The sequence below is a fragment of the Ambystoma mexicanum genome, chromosome 12 (assembly GCF_040938575.1).
Source record: "Ambystoma mexicanum isolate Mex_15411 chromosome 12, UKY_AmexF1_1, whole genome shotgun sequence".
Taxonomy (NCBI): Eukaryota; Metazoa; Chordata; class Amphibia; order Caudata; family Ambystomatidae; genus Ambystoma; species Ambystoma mexicanum.
This window is the reverse complement of record NC_090936.1, coordinates 610,326,541-610,345,990: the sequence shown is the minus strand read 5'-3', so window position 1 is coordinate 610,345,990 and position 19,450 is coordinate 610,326,541. Positions and strand designations below refer to the sequence as shown.

Genomic DNA, 19,450 nt, shown 5'->3' with positions numbered 1-19,450 from the left:
GACAAAGAAAGTAAGAAACTCTATGGTTTTGGTAGAAAAGTAGCTTCCACGGCAGCCTACCAAACCAGAATCGCGAATTCCACCACACTGTTGGCCAGCTACAACTGCCATCAGTGGGAAGAAGTGGCAGCACTAATAGATTCCGCTCCCGAACCCCTTAAGAGCCAGCTATCTCGCATTTGTGCAGAGGGAAGAAACGTCTCAGGCTGCATTTTAAAAGCAACTTTAGACGCCGCAGACAATGCGGGTAGAATTATAGCAGAGGGGACTGTCATCAAAAGACATGCTTGGTTGAGGCAGTCGGGATTCAGAGCAGAAACACAAGCTGCACTCTTAGACAAACCAGTGGAAAGTGATCTCCTGTTTGGAAAGGCAGTCGAGGACGCACTAAAAAACGCTAAGGAGGAATTCGACACCCTCAAATCCCTTGGCCAGTTAACTACAAAACCACCTAACCAAAGAGGGAACGGCAATTTTCGTCGCCCCCGCGGCCAAAATTCCAATAGAGGAAATAGCTATTCCCACACCCAGGGTACACAGTGGAACACCAACTCACAACAGTCTACCCAGGGGGATGGTAGGGCTAGTAGAAGAGGGCGTGGTAGAGGCAGAGGCAGCCCCAGTAAAGGAGGCGGCACGCCTCCACCAAAGCAGTGACGCTCATTTCAGGGTCCCTTCCCATGCAACCCCAGTAGGGGGACGAATATCCAGCTTCACCCAGGCATGGGAAGGGATAACATCCGACAGATGGGTGCTGTCGACAGTATCCAAGGGGTACTGTATAGAACTACTGCAACGTCCCCGAAACCACCCTCCAAGACAAAAAGTCCACTCTTTAGAACATCAAAAGATCCTCCTCGAGAAAGTCTACAATCTGCTCCTAAAGGACGCGATAGAACTCGTCCCAGGACACCAGGTAAACAAGGGTATCTATTCAACTTACTTCCTTGTGCCAAAGAAAGATTTAACAATGCGCCCAGTATTGGACTTACGGCCTGCCAACAAGTATGTCAAGCCCCAAAAATTCCGTATGCCCACGCTACAAGAGGTAATCCCACTCCTAAAAAAGGGGGATTACATGGCAACCTTGGATATGAAAGATGCCTATTTTCATATTTCTATGCTCCCGGCGCACAGAAAATACTTGCGCTTCAAGGTGGACAGTCGCCACTACCAATTCAAGGTACTGCCCTTCGGGATAGCTTCAGCACCAAGGGTATTCACCAAGGTACTGGCGGTGGCAGCTGCACACCTACGCAGGGAGGCAATCCCAGTGTACCCTTATCTAGACGACTGGCTCATAACGGGGGAAACCCCAGGAATCTGCAGATCAAACATTCAGAGGACTATCGACCTCCTCCACGAATTAGGCTTCTCTATCAATGAGAAGAAGTCAAGTCTGGTGCCAAGCACCCCAAAACAGTTTCTAGGAGCTATCCTAGATACTCGGAGAGAATTGACCTTCCCTTCGGAAGAAAGAATTCGGAATATACTTCTGCAAATTCCGCATTATCAGTCAGGTCAACAGATAACAGTACGCAAAGCTATGCGGTTACTGGGCATGATGGCGTCATGCATTTACCTGGTCCCCCACGCGCGTCTGCGCATGCGTCCCATGCAGGAATGGTTGGCGAAACAGTGGTCTCAGGCAAGTGGTCAGTGGGACGATCTAGTGGTCGTTTCGCCAACACTCGTACAGAGCCTACACTGGTGGACAAGAGAGAATATCGCAAAGGGGAAACCCTTTTACGATCCCGAAGTACAGGCAGTGGTTACTACAGATGCATGCCTGACTGGGATCAATCTGCTAGAGCTTCTGGCAGTATTCCGTGCGCTGCAGGCGTTCGAGCCCCATCTACTGAACTTGTCGGTGCAGATCAGGACGGACAGCACGACAGCCATGTTCTATCTGAACAAGCAAGGAGGGACTCGTTCGCCAAATCTGTCCAAGCTTGCCCAGAAAATATGGATATGGGCACTCAGACGGAACATCTTCCTGTCATCGCAACATGTTCCAGGGGAGCTAAACTACCAATATCAAAACTTTACCTTTCTGTTGATAAAAAGATATGAGGCCTTAGTATCAAAATATATGCATAGTACCACGGTTAGGGTATGTTGGAGCAATGGGTGTGTACACTTCATATGATCAAGACTTCCGTTTTGAACCAGAGGGACTGTGGCATTATGTTGTTGGGGGAGGTGTATTACTTAAATATGGAATGAATTACTGCAAAGGTATTATCTGTATCCTTTTTCCCACTATAGGAACGATTGACATGCCAGGATCACATGATAACAGCAGCCTCCGTTCTTTGATTGAGAAACCACCCATCTGTGGTAACTCCTTCAATCCTTTGACTGGGACTATGCTAACTGGTTTCCGGCTTCACCCAGGCCCGGTAAGGAGGGGCTTCTTGTCCACACTGGTTCCTTGATTGAGATTGAAATATTCACTTGTTTATAGCTCCTGTAAAAACTCTTTCCATGTCATCAAACTACCAATGATAAATATGTAGGAAGTTTGCTAATAAGGTTAGCACAGACTGAGACTATTTGTTAAGTGGTGGAGTAATGAGCACAGCGATGAAGTTGCATACAAATTGGGTTACACTTTCCATTAAAAAAAATCCCTGGCTGTGACCCCTGTTGCATTTGCCTTTTGGCACAAGTACCAAGAATGAGACCTACTGGCAATGTCTTTGCATTTCTTGCAATAACATGTAGTGGAGCAAGGGGCCAACTGTTCTCCTAGTTTTCCCCCTGAAATTCTTGGTACAGAGGGACATTCTACTCTTTCCTCTTATTCCCCATTGTGGAATGGAGGAACATGATTTTTGCCTACCCTTAAGGCTCTCTTGAAAGCGGGATGGGGACAGTCTAAATCCCTGCTATTGCCATGGAAAATGATCAAATCAGCAGGTTGGAGGAACAGTGCGAGTGATGCCACACATTTAAGGAGTTTGCTTTCGCACTATTTAAATTATGGTACTGACTGTTGCCTTATGAATGGAAGATGCTGGGTGGGGGCAAGCAAGAGAATGAGGTTCTAACAGAAGACTTGACATGGGTTTCCGCATATGTTAACAGTGAAGAACATGTTGCCCAGTGCTCATCTTTGGGCTGTAGGACATAGAATGTTGTGGCGAGTTGGAGAAATGCCTCATCCTTTTCTATGAGGGTGCCCGGGCAAACACAGTATTTACTCATTTTATTTATTCATATACAGGAGGAATAATGCTCTTCTGATCACAAAAGAACATAAAATAGATAAGTTAGATTTGACGGGAAGCAGTGAGCTTCTTACAATGGGGTGAATTTGAGGGCCATTCTGACCAGGTTGTGGAGGAGAGTAAATGGAACAGTCGCCGGGGACAATACATAGTGGACATACATTGATTAAGGACAACCAACATTGGACATTTTAAGTGCAGGTAGGCGATGCGGTCAGCTGTGCATGGGACATGACCATGGGGGGGAGGGGGGGGTGAAGTGCTAGAATGGAGGCAGAAGAAGTGAGAGACGGAGGCAGGTTGGAGGTGAGGGAAAAATGTTAGCAGGCAGATGAGGTAAGTTAAGAGGGTAACTCTGAGACGAGGAGGCAGGCTTTTAGTTTGGTTTTGAACAAATCTGTGTGGACTGTTTCTCGGATGTCCGGGGAAGAGAATTTCATGCAAGTGGAGCAAGAAGAAAGAGCGGAAGTGAGAGGAAGCATAGCAGAAATTATGAGATGGTTTATAGAGTTGGATAGAGAATGATAGATACATTGGTGCTTTACCATGGATAGATTTGTGAACCAGGGGAAGACATTTAAATCTACCTGGTTTTGCACCATCAGCCATCCAGCCTGGTGACGGTATGGGGAAGTAGGTGTGAAGTGAGGAAGTTCAAAGAGTCCTGGTAACAAAGTTTAATGATCTTGTCGACGGGACAGAAAGCATAGTTGGGGAGACCAGAAGGGGGCTAGCACAGTAGTCCATTTTACAGAAGGCAAGAGTGGTTAAGAGATGCTTGGCGGTGTTGAAAAAGTGCGTGATTTTACTAATATTTAGGAGGTTGAGGCGAGCCGCTGTTCCAGTTTTAGAGATGAATGTACAGACGGTGTGAGAAAGGTCATAGATGATGCAGAAGTTTCTAGCTGAAGAAGAGTACGGTAGAATGTCTGTCAGGTGGGAACTGGATAGGCAGAGGAAGAGAGAGCTTTTAAGAATACCTCTGTTTTGGCAGTTTAACATTCGAGAGTGCGAAGCCATCCAATATTTAATGGAAAGGAGACAGTTGGACATTTTGACAGAGAGATCAGAGGAGAGGTCAGGAAAAAAGATGATTTGGGTGTCGTTCACGAAAAGTTGGTATGAGAACCCAAAGGAGGATATTGGTGCACCAAGAGCAGAAGTGTAGAGTGTAAACTGGAGCGGACTCAAGACAAAGCCTTGTGGAACACCAACAGTTAGAGGAGTGAGTTGAGAGGTGTTGTGGCTCCAGGGGACAGAGAATTGGCCAGGTGCAAGGTTAGGATTCAATCCAGGCAAGGGCTAGATCACGAATCCCAAGAAGAACGAGTCGGTGTTAAAGGCAGCCGATGGGTCAAGGAGAATTAGGACAGAGGATAGGTTTGAGTGCTTAGCAGAGGCGATGAAGTTGGGCACATTCAGGAGAGCAGTTTCCTTGGTTCAGAAAGATTAATCTTTATATGGTGTGGGACTACAGGTTCCAGTATCCACTAGAAGTGTCAGTCGAACAGTAGAAAACATGACTATTGTAAATGCTTCCTAAATTATGATATGGGAGTTAAACCGAACCGTAGCAATTTAACAGGATTTGCCTTCGTTGCTTTACGCCATCTACAATGACAAACCATCCTTGTATCCTGAACCTATATACTGTTTGTTTTTTATTTTTGTTTCTTGGCTGAGGTTTCTTACATGATCCTCTTTGCAGTCTAATGTTTTAATCTTAGCTTTCCTATGATATTCCCAGTATCTCAAACACCCATTAGGAGGTTGGTTTCTGAAGAACACTGCATTGATACGGTTTTGGCTAACCTCTCAGAGTTCCCTGTTTACTATTACTAGGGTAGCCTCCTAAAATCTGTCCACCAGGCCAGATTCTAGAAATCCATTTTAACATCAAGTATCTGCCATTTCATGGCAATACTTGTTATATAATAGGAGTGCTCAGTTCTTGTATGCCAATATAAAATAAAGGTGTAGATTAGAGTTTTCGGAACGCTAAACACAGAAAAAGTAATCTGCGAATAACCACACCGAACACTGTAAATGCAGAGAGAGAACCAGAGTGCTTGCAGTCAGCTGATCTAGCAATCCCCAATCACTGCAATCTCGCTGAACACATAGAACATCATGAAAGCCCATCTTCCTGCAATTGCAGATCCAAAATAGTGCATAGGGCCCAAGCCCTGTTTGAAGATTTGGAACAGACTGTTAAATAATCTATAACTCAGTTAAGGCCCCACCAATGGCAACATGGAGGCGATAGTAAGCTTCACTTTCAAATAAAGTTTCATGAGAGCATAAACCAAAGGTGGGGACACTTAAAACAAGACACACAAGGGAAGGATCAATCCTGGGCTGGCTTAGGAGAGAAGCCACCAGCCAAGCACTGTAAAAGAAGATGGTTAAAGCCTGAAAAGGCAAAGACTGGGAGGAAGCAGGCATGCTTTCATCCACTCCCTGGATAGACAGGGATGCAACTACTTAGCAAAAGGTAGGTAATTTACTCTCAGCTATGTAACAGTTGTTCTGTTAAGGGGTTTAGTCACAAAGGCGAGTGATGCTTTGAAGACCTTAGGACAGGCACCCACTAGACTTGGTACCAGAGGGTTTGCCGGAGCACTTCCTTGGAAGAAGCCTGCGAAGAACACGTGGCAGGAGAGTGAGAACACCCTCTCTGCTTGAAAAGAACCCCCAAAGAGTGTAGGAGAGATACCTAAACTCATTAATACTCCTTATTGTCAGGAGTGTTGTGCTGAGGGAATCCAAGGTTGTGGAGTGACCTCAGAAAAGTAGGGACAATGCAATTTTGTGGAGGGGCCCAAGATAAATCCAAACGAATCGGAGGTTGTGTTGCGCCCCATGAAATTCCTAAGAGTCTGATTCACTGACACCTAAGAAGATTGTTGTAAAACAAGAGGCCAAATCTGTGCTAGCCAGAGATTCTGCATAAGGCAGACCAGTGAGTAATCCAGGAGATGGATGCACAGAAAACGTGAACCTGGTGTGAAACATCTTTGAGAAGTCAAGAGAATTGCAAGACAAGCCTGTGGTGGTGAAGAACCACTAGAGATATCAACGTTCATGAATAGGGTTAAGAGATTGATGCTGAGAAAGAACATCCCTTATAAAGGCAAGAGAGAGTTGGGCTAAATTCAGAAACTTAGTGAAGCCTGGCGCCTTGAAAGGAGACTTTGTACCGATCCATAAGAGATGCATGTTCCAAGTTTGGGAAGGAAAACAATTACGCAACGAAGTAGGGTACAGAATATTTTATCCATCTGTGGCCCAGGTGAGGCCTTTGTGAATGAGCATTGTAAAAAGACCCAATTTTTGAATAACCTGTGAGACATCTATTCTTGGAAAGATTTAATATATTTATTTCTAGAATAGGGATGGATTTTGAAGCGGTATATGGGAACCTTTATTGGCCATACTTGGGTAACTCTTTGTTGTCGCTCAGGCTTAGCCTGGTGCCTAAAGGAATTACAAAGATTGTGTTTGGACTTCGTTGTACATTATCTTTGAACTTTTAGTCTTAGAATAGGGTGTCCCTGTTCTACAATTAAATAGTTAACAGCGACAGTCCCTGGAAGGGCGAGGGGGTTCCTTTAAAGGGACACAGATTTACAAGACTAAGTTTAAGTCATTTATGTTTGAAGACCGCATCAACTTGGGGTACAGGGAGCACATGGAGAACTCCAATTTGTTATCCCATACTTGACACTGTTTTTTAAGGCTTTCCCGCTTATTGATGTAACATAACATTTCCCTAGTATCTTTGGGTGGTTATCTAACTCTAATCCTGGCATTGTAAATCTTAATAAAGACACACTATGAATCTAGCTCTTTGTTCTTCATTTCTCGGCAGCATTACAACAAGCCGTGCTTAAACCCTTTGTCTTTAACCTGTTCTGGTTTTGTTTTTCCAGTTGCCAGAACAGTGTCGTCTGATGCACATCCAGCCACCAAAGAAAAAGAGTAAACATAAACACAAACAGAGCCGGACCCAGGATCCAGTACCACCAGGTAATTGGAGCGGTCCCTTGGATGACTCTCTTCCCATAGGCTCTCTTCATTGCCACAGAGGTCTTGCTTGTGAACCTGCTTACCTAGGTAAAGTGGATATGGTGTCACTCCATGCAAGTGGCAACTATTAACTGCATGTCTATCAGCCTCACCTGTAGGTGGGAAAGGTAATACAAAACTTTTTGCTGTGTATGGTGGGGAGGTGATGGTGGGATTTGTGGGTTGACAGTGAGTGATGGGTGATGGACTGGCAGCAGGCTGATGCTGAGGTCATGTAGGTTCGAAGAGGTGAGTTTAGGGTACGATATGAGGCAAAAATGATCAATGAGAAGTGGATTGAGCCAGGCCCAGGGGACTGTGGTATGAGCCAGTTGGTGGATGGGCGGGCAGGGAATTTGTGATAAACCTGCGAGAAGAGAACAATGAAGAGGACTTTAATTGCTTGAAAGATGGGATGTAGGTGTAGTTGAGTGAGGATTTAACCTAGGGCTGGGGGAGAGAAAGGTTGGCAAGAGTTATGACGAGTAGGAGTAGGAGTGGGGGAAGATAGCCTCTAAAGTGATAGGAGAGGTAGGCAGCTATGGTGTTATTGAGGGTAAAAGGGGGCATGTGATGGTTTAAGGGGGTAGTCTGGGTACAAGAGGCATAGCGGATTGGGGGCAAAACTATGATGGGTAGGAAATGTGAGAGGATGAGCATGTGTGATAGATATCTGAGTAGCAGGCTGTCAATTATTTTACCATTGTAGACAAAGCATACCACCCGAAATCCAATTCTTCCTGATTCTGTCAAGCAGTCCTGCCGTTATGCAGGAAAGACAATTTGTAGACCAGGTGATCTGTGACCATGGTCGTGCCGTGCATTCTGCATCTTGAGCTCAAGGGAGAGGAAGTATGGCATTCTGAGACATGTACAGGCTTGGTAGAAAAGCCAGGGCCATCACTGCAGTGGTTGGTAGATGTCCACAGACCACTCTGGCACTCCCTGTAAAGTGAGAGTGGGCATTTAACCGACCTGACCCATAAACACCCTGTCGTTTTTGCCCGCTCGTCAACTGAAGAAAATGAAGGAACCGAGTAAGACAGTCAAATTCCTACCTGTTATGGACATGATATCCAATCATGCCTCTTGAATTTCTTTTACCCACTTTCCATAGAGACTCCATCAGACTCTGACCATAAGAAGAAAAAAAAGAAGAAAGAGGAAGATCCAGAGAGAAAGAAAAAGAAGAAAGAAAAAAAGAAAAAGAAGGTGACATAAGAGGGTCTGCAATCATCAAACGGCAGTGCTCAAAAAGTGTTTGTTTGGAAATGCTTAAATATTTAAACATGTTTCACGTCACAGCCCCCAAAATGCAACATACATTACTAAAGCAAAAGGTAAATAGCTTGCAGATTAAGCGTTCACCTCTGAAATAGGCTGAGCCTGCATTTCACAGGTCCAAGTCCCGGCAGGGCTGACTCAGCCCTTAAAACTTCTGAGGTAGATAATGACATTACATTTGCTAATAAGTTATTATTACAGTGCTTAAAAGCAGGCGGACTCCAGCATTAAAGTGCTATATTTAAACCTGATGCCATGTGAGCTGAATCACATCATGTTACTAGCATGGAAGGGGCAAGTCTGCAGGGGGAAGGGGAGGGTGAGGGCAAAGGCCATGGCGATGCTCCACAGAATGTCTGGACACATTGTCAGGTGTGGGAGAATTGGAAGCAGGGACAGAACATGTGTCCAGGAAATCGAGCAGGGCTGATCTGGCAGCACTCCAGAGTATGGGAAGCACACCATAACGCAGTTAGGAAGTAGGGAGTTTCCAGTAGCAAGCACTTCATTGCAGTTTACTTGCAATTATAACCAGACGATGGCTGGTTAGGCAGCCATGCACAGCTGAATGCCTTTGATGAGAGTTGTTATTGCTGTCTTCCAAATGTTTAATCTTTTGAAGAATGTGTTTCTCTTAATACCTAATGGCTAGCTGACAATGGTCACAGGTGCAGCTGATGTTTGTTGCAATGCCTTTATTGAGTCTTGCTGCCAAATATTCTGACCAGCCATAGTGAACAAGAAACCAGTGTTATGGAAAGTTGGAGCCCTTCGAAGTAATTTTTTCTCTCCAAGAGAGCCATTTGCTGGTTTAATATTAAGGTCAAGATCCATTTTAAGCTTTCCTTTCTCTTCTCTAAATGTCTTCGCTACTCCCCACTGTCTTTTGGTCTACCTGCCATTGCAAATATTGTGGTCTGTTTGTGCTGCATTGCTTCACTTTCCTCGAAGGAAGGTTTTTAGTTTCCTTTGCAAAGAGACAATAAATCCATTACTCCTACGTCCCGTCCCCTTTCCTCCATACTTATGGGACATTCCTCCGTCCTGTGGGACGGGACCGGAGCGCTTTGTAAAAAGCATCACATTTTTCAAAAATGTGTCCTACCTCTTTTTATGTGGGGTACCGCACGCGGCTGTAACCCCGCCCTCCTTAGCTCCGCACAGCCCATCAGTCCTTTTCTCTGCACGTTCGATACTGGACGCACTTGAATCTTCGGAAGATTCTTTCCTTCCAGTGTCCTTCTCTCCTGCTCCGGCTTAGCGGTCGCGTGGTAGTCAGTCTATGGTGTTTCGGTTAGATTTTCCTTCTTGTTCTTCCTGCAAACGACGCTTCGCTAGGGCAGACCCCCATCCTCTTTGTTTAGAGTGTTTGGGTCCGGATCACCGGTGGGACTTGTGCTTCTACTGCGATCCCTTTCGGTCCGGTCACTTCAGCGTCATCTGGAGCGGTGGGAGGAGGTGTTTCAGCGCGTTCCTCTTCCTTATTTTCAGAGTTTTATCGACGAGAAGAAGAGACGCCTGGTATGTTCTTTCGTTTTTAGGGCACCCCAATCGGGGGACTCCTTCCCGGTCCGGGAGGGGCTTCAAAAGCTCTGTTACTGGGGTTTCCCTTGAGGTGCCTTCCAGGCCTAAGAAAAGTACCAGAGTTTTCTCTGAGGGCCTCCGTAAGGGGCCTGCTCACACCGGATTGCAATCCGAGGCCCCTCCTGTGGGAGCTATTCAACAGCCCAGTTCTACTGAGGCAGTGGGTACCGGAGCTTGCTTCGAGGTCTCCTTGTCTGGAGCTTCCCATACAGACACCGGGGCGTGCCCTGAGGCCACGATTTCAGCTTTCTGTACTGAACCAAGGTTCGAGGCCCCTCGTGAGGGAGCTGTTACCGGACTGTGGTCCGAGGTTCCTCTATCAGATGCTAAGGTGACGGACAGAACTGAGAGGCCTGGTAAGGTCTTGTCAGTGAGGTGGGTTCATCGGTCCTGCTCTAGTAGTGATACCGGTTCTGTCAAGGGGCAGAGAGTGAGGTCGCTGACCGTAATTCCGCTCTTACCGGCGTGGCGGAGGTTCCTCCTTCAGGGGCTAATTTGGCTAATAGTATATCTCAGAAACATCCTAGGCCACACAGTACTAGCTCTGCCGAGGTTCCTTGTGTCAAGGCTAAAGTCAAGACCCCTGACCCGTCTGTGGAGACCCCTGCTTCACTCACACATGTGACGCCGTTCTCCTCAAGCGTTGACAAAATGGCGCCCATTTCCGTGCGAACTATGATGGCCATTTTTGACTCTTCCCTTACACCTACGCCATCCGCGTTGGGAGCATTTCTTCGGGTGAACATAGTTTTCCTTGTGTACTGTTACGTCCAGTTTATGACTGGAACGCTCTGCCATTACAGCATTCGGTGACGCTCCCTGCGGCGTCTGCGCCATTGATCTGTCAACCCGGCTGGTGAGGGCCCCTCTTGGCAGCCCTCTCCCTTGCAGCCCTGGAGTTACTCCTCTCATGAGAGGCCTGCGCCTGCCACAGTGCCTAAGCCTTCGTCGGAGGATGCCTTCTTGGGAAAGTTTCAGAAGCTCATGCACTCCGACCCCATGAAGGAATATTGCAGAGGTCTTTTTAAGGAAATCTGCCCTCCAGTGCCGAATTCTGTGCCGACAGTTCCTGTCGCAGCACCGGTTGTTCCGGGAGCTGTCCCACCTCTACCGTTTGGCCCACCTCCAGCCCGCCGCCCTTGTCTCCAATAGACAAGTCTTCGGCTGTGACGCAGGTCGATCCGGCCGCGTTGGATGACACGCAAGGGGATCAGGATGGCGATGACCAGCCCCGCTCTGTTAGGGCGTTTCATGACCGGGCACTGGGCATGATGGTTCTCCTGGATGTTCCAGTACCTGAGGCACCCCCTCCGCAAGAAGGGGTGCTTTCTGGGGAATTCACCTTGTCTCCTCAGGAGGGTACCGGCTTGTTCTTCCAAAAGGACGTTTTGGCCGTGGTCTGTAAGGTCCAGGAAAAGCCACACTGTGGACTGCACGTTAACAAAAAGATTGACGCTCGTTATAGGCTTCATATTTCGGAGGAGGTAGCCTTAGCGTCTTGCCCGCTCCCTTCCTCCACGGTGGTGCGGCTGCCACTCTTCAATCCAGGCCAGCTTCAGCGTCGTCCACTGCGGCGGCTCAGGTTCTGGCCAAAGAGGGCAAGTTGCTTGTCTCTTTGGGGAGGAAGATTTGCGCCAGGCGAACGCAGAGCTTATTCTAGCGGGGGCGAATATGAAAATGTGGAAAGGTCTGTCGGAGTTTGAGGAGTTAATTCCTGTGGACAAGCTAGACGATTTTAAAGGAGGCTTGTCGGACGCAAGAGTACTGGCAGAGGATATGTTTAAGGCTGCGGCGCATCATGTTAACACCTCGGCTCGGGGCCTCATGCTTGGCGTGGCACATCATCAGTCTTGGCTTCATGCCACCAAGTTTTCCAAGGAGGTTCAGGATAAAGTTTTGGACCTGCCTTTTGATGGCAAAGAACTGTTCCATTCGTCAACGGGTGTAGTGCTGACTAAAACTAAGGACAGCACTCAGTCGGCCAAGTCTGTCTGTTGTGGTAAAACCACCTTTTAGGGCTCGGAGAACACCCTCGCACAGACAGGTAGAGTCGATCCTCCAGCGGGAAACTCCTGTCGCCGTCAGCAGCGAGGCCGGTTTTTCTCTCGGTCCTCTGCCACCTCCTCAGGATCTGGGAGTCTCGCCTCTGAGAAGCCCTCTAAATGAGGGTTTTCGGCGCTCGCACGAGACCCTGGTGGGAGGGCGCATTGCGTCTCACTCTGAAGCAAGGCAGGCCATCACCGAGGACCGGTGGGTCTTGTCCGTCGCTCGGGCGGGCTTCCGGTTGCCCCTTCCGCATACCCCACCCATCAATCCTCCCTTCCAACAGCCGGGGACAGTACGACATCCTTACATCGCCTGCCTTTTCATCCCCAGGCTTTTCAAAGTGCACATTCCATCCAATGTGCTCATCACATTTTTTAGGGGGGGGGGAAATCAGATAAGGGTTTGGGCGGGTGGGCAATGACAAAAAATAAGTATGGGAGCACCATGAGCACATTTGATGGAATGTGCACGTTAAGAAGCCTGGGGATGAAAAGGCAGGCGATGAAATGACATGGAACCGCCGGGGACGCCCTCCCTCCAGAAGCTTCTGGATCTCAAGGCAGTGTAACCAGTTCTCCTAGTGGAGTGAGGGGAGGGCTTCTACTCGCCTCTGTTCACGATGCCCAAACCCAACCAGGCTGGCCTGCGCACCATCCTATACCTTTCCCAGTTCAACCTTTCTCTTCTCCAAGAGAAATTCAAGATGATCACGCCCGGTCAGATAAAGTCCTCTTTCAGCGTGGTGGACCTTCACGATGTGTATATGCACATCCTCTTTTGGAGCATGCATCGGAAATACGAACGGCTTACCATGGGGAAGAGCATTTCCAGTTTCGTGTGCTCCCGTTTGGTCTCGGCTCTGCACCGCATGTCTTTACGAAGATGTCAGACATTGCAGTTTTTCTTCGACTACAGGGTATCCATGTGTATCCGTACTTGGACGATTGGCTGCTGCGCAGTCCTTGTCCAGTGAAGTCTCGAGCAATCTCCAGTCTCTCCTCCAGCTCCTGTTGCACCTTGGGCTGTCGGTGAACTGGCAGAAATCCTCCATGACGGTCTCTCAGGACTTGATTTTTCTGGGTTTTCGCTGGAACACGATCAATTGCACGGTATACCTGTCTGGGGAGAGAATGGCAGATCTGTTGGCCACTTGTCAGGCGTTTTGCAGTCAGAGATTATGTCGACATGGTAGTTCCAGAGGCTTCTGGGCCTCATGGCTTTGTGCATACTGGCTCTTCCTCTTGCTCACCTCAAGATGAGGTGGATGCAAATGGCTCTTCAGAGCTCTTGGCTTCAAGCACTGGATCCAGATTCCAAAATGTTGTTGCTTCCACTTTTCATGAGGTCGGACCTCCTGTGGTGGTCGTCTCTCAGCAATTCTGTCATTAGGCGCTCCCTTTCAGGACCCCTGCCCACTGTTGACTATCACGACGGATTCCTCACTTCTGGGTTGGGGGGCGATGTTGGATCATCTTCAGGTTTCAGATCTTTGGTCGCCACAGGACAGACAGCTTCATATAAATTATCTGGAGCTCTTGGCGCTATTCCTGGCGCTGAAAGCGTTCAAACCAGGCATTGTCAACAAGGTGGTCCATGTCTGCACGGACAATGCAGTGTTGATGTTCTATATCAACAAGCAGGGGGGGTACCAGGTTTCCTCCTCTTGTGGATCTTGCCATTCAGATTTGGGAATGGGACATTCAGCCTGGTATCTGGCTGGTAGCAGTACACATCCCGGGCTAGTTGAATGTCATTGCAGTTGCCCTCAGCCGGCGGTCAATTGTCAGCTACGAGTGGGAACTGAACACAGAGATCCTCTCGGGTATTTTTTGTTGTTGGGGCACTCCAGAAGTGGACCTCTTTGCGACTTCTACAAATGTGAAGCTTCCCCTGTATGCCTCCAGGAACGGGCTCTGAGCCTTTTCGCTAGGGGATGCTCTCGAAATTCCATGGCACAACATGAGGGCCTATGCTTTTCCACCTCCTCCTCTGATCCGTCGGGCGCTTTGCAAGCTAAGGAACACAGTGAATTGCTCCCTGCTGTTCTTAGCCCCTTGGTGGCTGGCCAAGTTTTGGATTTCGGAGCTTCAGCATCCTTTTTTAAAAAACTTTATTTTTGGTTTTTCAATATGATCACCATACATAGGCACCTCTAGGGTGTGCAACCATAATAAAACAATCGGAGAAAAAAGAAAGAAAAAAAAAAGGAAAAACAAGATCCCAACTTTAAACAACCCCACTGAGCCAACCCCTCACCCCCCTCAAGTTCACCCTTGCAGGATTCCGTGGGCTCCTTTCGCACTCCTCATGCCTCCTCACGAATCTGAGCCCCTCTGCACATCATCTAGTCCGCAGATGAATCAGAATCTGGGGGATCTGCGTTTTTTAGCAGATAATTTATGTATGGACCCCAGATGTTTGGGGGGCGAGCATGCAGTGGTAGGAGTCTTATGAATTCACACTCAGTGTTTTGACAATAAATAATGTCTTTCTTCCAGTCTTCAATCCTGGGAAGTGGGCCACGACCCCACGACATCGCGATTCTCCTACGAGCCAACACCAGGAGAAGGGCTGCAAGCTTTCGAGATGCTGGCTGCAAGTATTTTGTAAGACTGAGCAGGGCTCCAAGGGGTGTTGGGGTCTCTTGCTCGCCTATGATGTCTTCAGTTATTTGTAGAACAGAGGACCAGAAATTGTGAATTCCCGGGCAGTTCCAAGCTAGGTGGAGAAAGTCAGCATTGTCTGCCGCACATCTGTCGTATCGGGCTGACAATTCTGGGTGGTGTTTGTTACTCCTAACTGTGGTGTAGTACGTCTGATGCACGAAGTTAAAGTGAATTAATTTATGCTGAGTGTTTATTGCAACCTTTTGCGTTTGGCGGAGGATATAGGACCAGTCTTCGTCTGAAATCGATTCCTGAATGGCTGATTCCCATTTTTGCTGCGCCTTGGGTTTGGGTGTCACACTGTCTGCTATGAGGGATTTATATAGTAGCAACACTAATCGTCCGTCCCCCTGCGCTCGAATCGTATTGTGTAATAAGTCCCATGTGGGAGGTTGATTGGGAAAGGACGGAAACAACTTTTGAAGGGTGTGACGTAGTCTAAAGTAGATGAACATATCTAACGAAGAGTTGCCGCCTCTTTCGTTGGCCATTTGTGGAGTCAAAAAGGTGCCCCTGTGGAAGAGGTCTCCAAAGGAGTGAATGTTAACCTTGTCTGTCCAAAAAAGGAACACTTTCTCATTAGTAAGGGGGATTCCAGGAACGAATCTAATGGGCAGTAATGGGGAAAATCTAATTGTCACCCCGTATTTATTAGCTATTTTTTTCCAAATTGCGTAGGTGGATAGGACCGTGTTTGGCGTGTTATATGGGACCGACATATGACTGATAATGACGGCCCTCAGGAGGTTGGGCGAAGCTAGGGCACGTTCCACCTGCACATGGGGCCGAACAAAGTGGACCGTATACCAGTGACTGAGAAATTGGGCCTGGGCTGCCCAGTAGTACTTTTCGATATCGGGGAGCGCTAGTCCGCCATTCGACACTGGCAACGTTAATGTGTTGTACCCTACGCGTGCTGGTTCCCCAAACCACAACAGCTCTAGGACTAGACTCTTGACTTTTTGGAAAAAGGATTTGGGGACAAGTAGCGGAATGTTGGTGAACAAATATAGAAGTTTGGGTAGAACGACCATTTACTTTAAGGAGGTTCTTCCCCCCCCCTCCCCCACCCGCCCCATATCGTTGGGGGTAGAGTTTTCCACCTATGAATTCGTTCCTGCAAGGAATTCAGTGCACAGACCTAATTATCTCTATATATCTCATGATGATTACGTGGCATATAAATACCCAGATAGCGAACCTTTGAGGTTTCCCATTTAAGGCTGTAATCGTCCGCAAATTCAGTTGTGGTTGGGGTCAGGGGAAAGATTATGGATTTTGAGTGGTTGGTTTTGAGACCTGACATTCGCCCAAATTTTATGAATTCTCGCATTACCGGGTTAAGATTGGCCTGGGGGTCGCTGACAAATAACATGACGTCGTCAGCGTAGAGCGAGACAATCTATGGGGACCCAGTTTAAGACCTCGTGTCAGGTGGTTGGCGCGAAGCCTCGACGCCAAGGGTTTCATAATGAGGGCAAAAATAAGGACAGAGAGTGGGCAACCCTGTCTTGTTCCGCGTTCTAGTGTTATGCCTGAGGACCTGGAGTTTCCGAGTGTAATATATGAGCGGGGGGCACTATATAGTAAGGACGCTAATTTGATAAAGAATTTGCCTAGGCCCATTTGTGTAAGTGTTGCGAACATAAATGGCCATTCGACCGAATAAAATGCCTTCTCGGCGTCAAGGACTGCTATGGCCCGTTGTGTTGGATCTAGGGCCTCTATGACACCAAACTGTCTTCTGATCCTGTAGGTTGTGCTTTGCCCCGGGATAAACCCAGCTTGATCCCCTAATACGAGTGCGGGCATAAGAGGAAGCAACCGTGCAGCGAGGATTTTAGCTAGAATTTTATTGTCCAAATTAATCAAGGAGATTGGCCTGTAGGATGCACATTCAACTGGGGGTTTGCCAACTTTGTGCAACAACATTACGTTGGCTTCACGTGATGTGGGGGGGAGGTATCCACACTGCGAAGATTCTTCAAAAACTCGGAGCAGAAGAGGAGCAAGGATGGTTGCATGGGCCTTGTAGAACTCTCCGATGAGGCCATCGGGTCCAGGCGCCTTGGCATTTGGGAGGGATTTTATTGCCTCCAGAATTTTATCTACTGTTATCGGAGCGTTCAAGGGCTGACGTAGCTCCGCTTCAACCCAGTACAACTCTGTGTCGTCGAGGAATTTTTGAATCAATTTTGGATCGGAAACCCCTTTGGAACTATAAAGAACTTGATAGAAGTCCCGAAATACGTTGACAATTTTTTCTTCTGAATATAATAGTTGACCTTGGTCATCTTTAATACACTCCACTTGAGTCGGAGATGTGTCTATTTATAGAAGACTGGCTAACAAGGCACCTGGTTTTTGTCCTTCCCCATATTGGCAGACCTGGTGTTTGCGGCTCATGAACTTTATTTCTCGTTCAGCTATTTCTCTGAACTTCAGCAGTTATTTCTTCATTTCGGCTTGGACATGTGGGTCTTGGGTAGTGGAGGCTCTCATCTCTAGTTCTTTCAAGCGTTGCTCACTGCTGGCCAAGTCTTTCCGGATCAGTTTTAGTATGCCGTTTTCTTTGGCCAGGCAAACTCCTCTCACGTAACATTTTAGTGTTTCCCACAAGGTGCTGGCCGAGGCGACAGTCTTGATTTATTTCTATGAAGGATATTAGTTCTTTGCAAAGTTCATCTGCGAAGACGGTGTCGTTGAGTGATCCTGGCTTGAATCTTCATCGGAGCCCAGGGTTTGTGGTGCCTGAGAGGGTGACTTCCAGTGTGACCATTGAATGATCAGAGAAGGAACGCAGTAAGATTTGGCTTTCCCCCCAGTTAAAAGGACAGTGAGTGGATGCCAGAATGTAGTCGATCCGGGAACTAGTATTGTGAACCGCAGAATGAAAGGTGTACTCTCTTGCGTCACGATTGTGCGCCTCCATATGTCCGACAGCTCAAACGTGTGGCAAATCTCGCGGACTTGGGCGCTGGCTTTGGAGGGATGTCCTGTTGTGTTATGGGACTTGTCGAGAGTGGGGTCAATGGGCGTGTTAAGGTCGGCTCCCCAAATAATGGTTGCTGCGTTGATCTTCCCCAGCTGAGTCATGACCCAGTTAAAGTTTTTGGGTCCATCGGTATTTGGTGCGTATGAGTTTACTATTGCTACCTCTTTCCCTGAGATCAACCCCCTCACCAGTAGGGCTCTTCCCTCTGAGTCCTTCACTGAGTTAATGTGAGTTAATGAGACTAAAGTTCGATTTCCTGTCTATTAAAATTGCAACACCTCTGGCGTATGACGAATATGATGAGAAATACCTATGACAACCCCATGATTTAGCCCAAAGTTGTTCTGATGTAGGCAGGAGATGATTTTCTTGTAAAATAGCAATGTTGATCTTGTGACGTCAGAGGGAGCTTCAGCATCTATCGGTGTGCCCGCCGCTCAAGCTTCCGCTGGTCCCCGACCTACTTCACCAGAGCGATCAACCGCTGTGGCACCCCTCCTCACAATCGTGCAACTTGGTGCGTGAGTTCAGATCTTTAGAGCGTTTCAATTGGTCTGCGGATAACATGCGCATTATTCAAGCGGCCAGGAAGCCCTCAACAAGATCTCAGTATAGAAGTAAATGGCTACGGTTCTGTCACTGGTGTTTGGCTAGGCAGCTGGACCCCAGGGAGGCTACTATCGACATGGTTCTGTCTTTTGTTTCACTTCTGGCAGAGTCTGGCATCCATGTCTTGTCCTGCAGGACATATTTATCGGCTGTTGCCGCTTATTTGTCCACTGACCAGTGCTCGTTTTCACTGTCTAATCCAGTCATTAAAAGATGCTTTGCGGGCCTGATGCATTTTTATCCTCCTGTTCGCAACCTGCATCCAAGGTGGGATTTGAATGTGGTCCTTACGGCCTTGTGTCATAAGCCTTTTGAGCCCATGGCTACTTTCAATTTTAAGTACCTTTTCGTGGAAAGTGTCCTTGTTGATTGCTGTGACTTCGGCAAGGCGTGTAAGTGATCTTCAGGACTTGTCGGTGGAGCATCCATTCCTTACTTTTCATAAGGATAAGGTTGTCCTGCGTACGAATCCCGCCTTTCTTCCGAAGGTGGTCTCTGATTTTTCATATTAATCGGTCAATTTCATTTCATGTATTCTTCCCAGACCCGGCCTCAGAGGCCAAAAGGGTTCTGTACTGCCTGGACGTTAGAAGAGCCCTTAAGTTCTATCTGGACAGAACATCTGAGCTTAGGAACTCTCCGCAGCTTTTTGTGACCTTCGGAAATCCTCAAGGAAAGCCAGCCTCGAAAGCGGCCATCTCTCGGTGGATCGTGGCCTGTATTTCTGAGGCATATACCATTCAGGGTCTTCGGGCCCCAAAGGGAATTCATGCTCCTCTTGTGTGGGGCAAGGTGGCTGCCGTTGCCTTCCAAAAATATGTTTCCTGGGAGACCATCGCGAAAGCTGCTACGTGGGCCTCCCCATCGGCTTTTTGTAAGCATTACTGTCTGGACCTGAGCTCCAGGGCTGATGCTCAGTTCGGTCAAGCTGTGCTTAGGAACCTGTTTCAGTACAGAATTTCCAT

At 47.7% G+C, this 19,450-nt stretch overlaps 1 protein-coding gene across 1 annotated transcript in view; it reads left to right on the top strand.

Annotated features, from left to right (window-relative positions):
• Positions 1-19,450, top strand: part of MED19 (mediator complex subunit 19) — a 209,072-nt gene that overhangs the window by 153,054 nt on the left and 36,568 nt on the right. Inside the window, exons 3-5 of the mRNA XM_069629027.1 lie at positions 2,269-2,402; positions 7,166-7,262; positions 8,419-8,513. Of these exons, the coding sequence (XP_069485128.1) occupies positions 2,269-2,402; positions 7,166-7,262; positions 8,419-8,513 (326 nt within the window). The remainder of the gene's footprint in view (positions 1-2,268; positions 2,403-7,165; positions 7,263-8,418; positions 8,514-19,450) is intronic.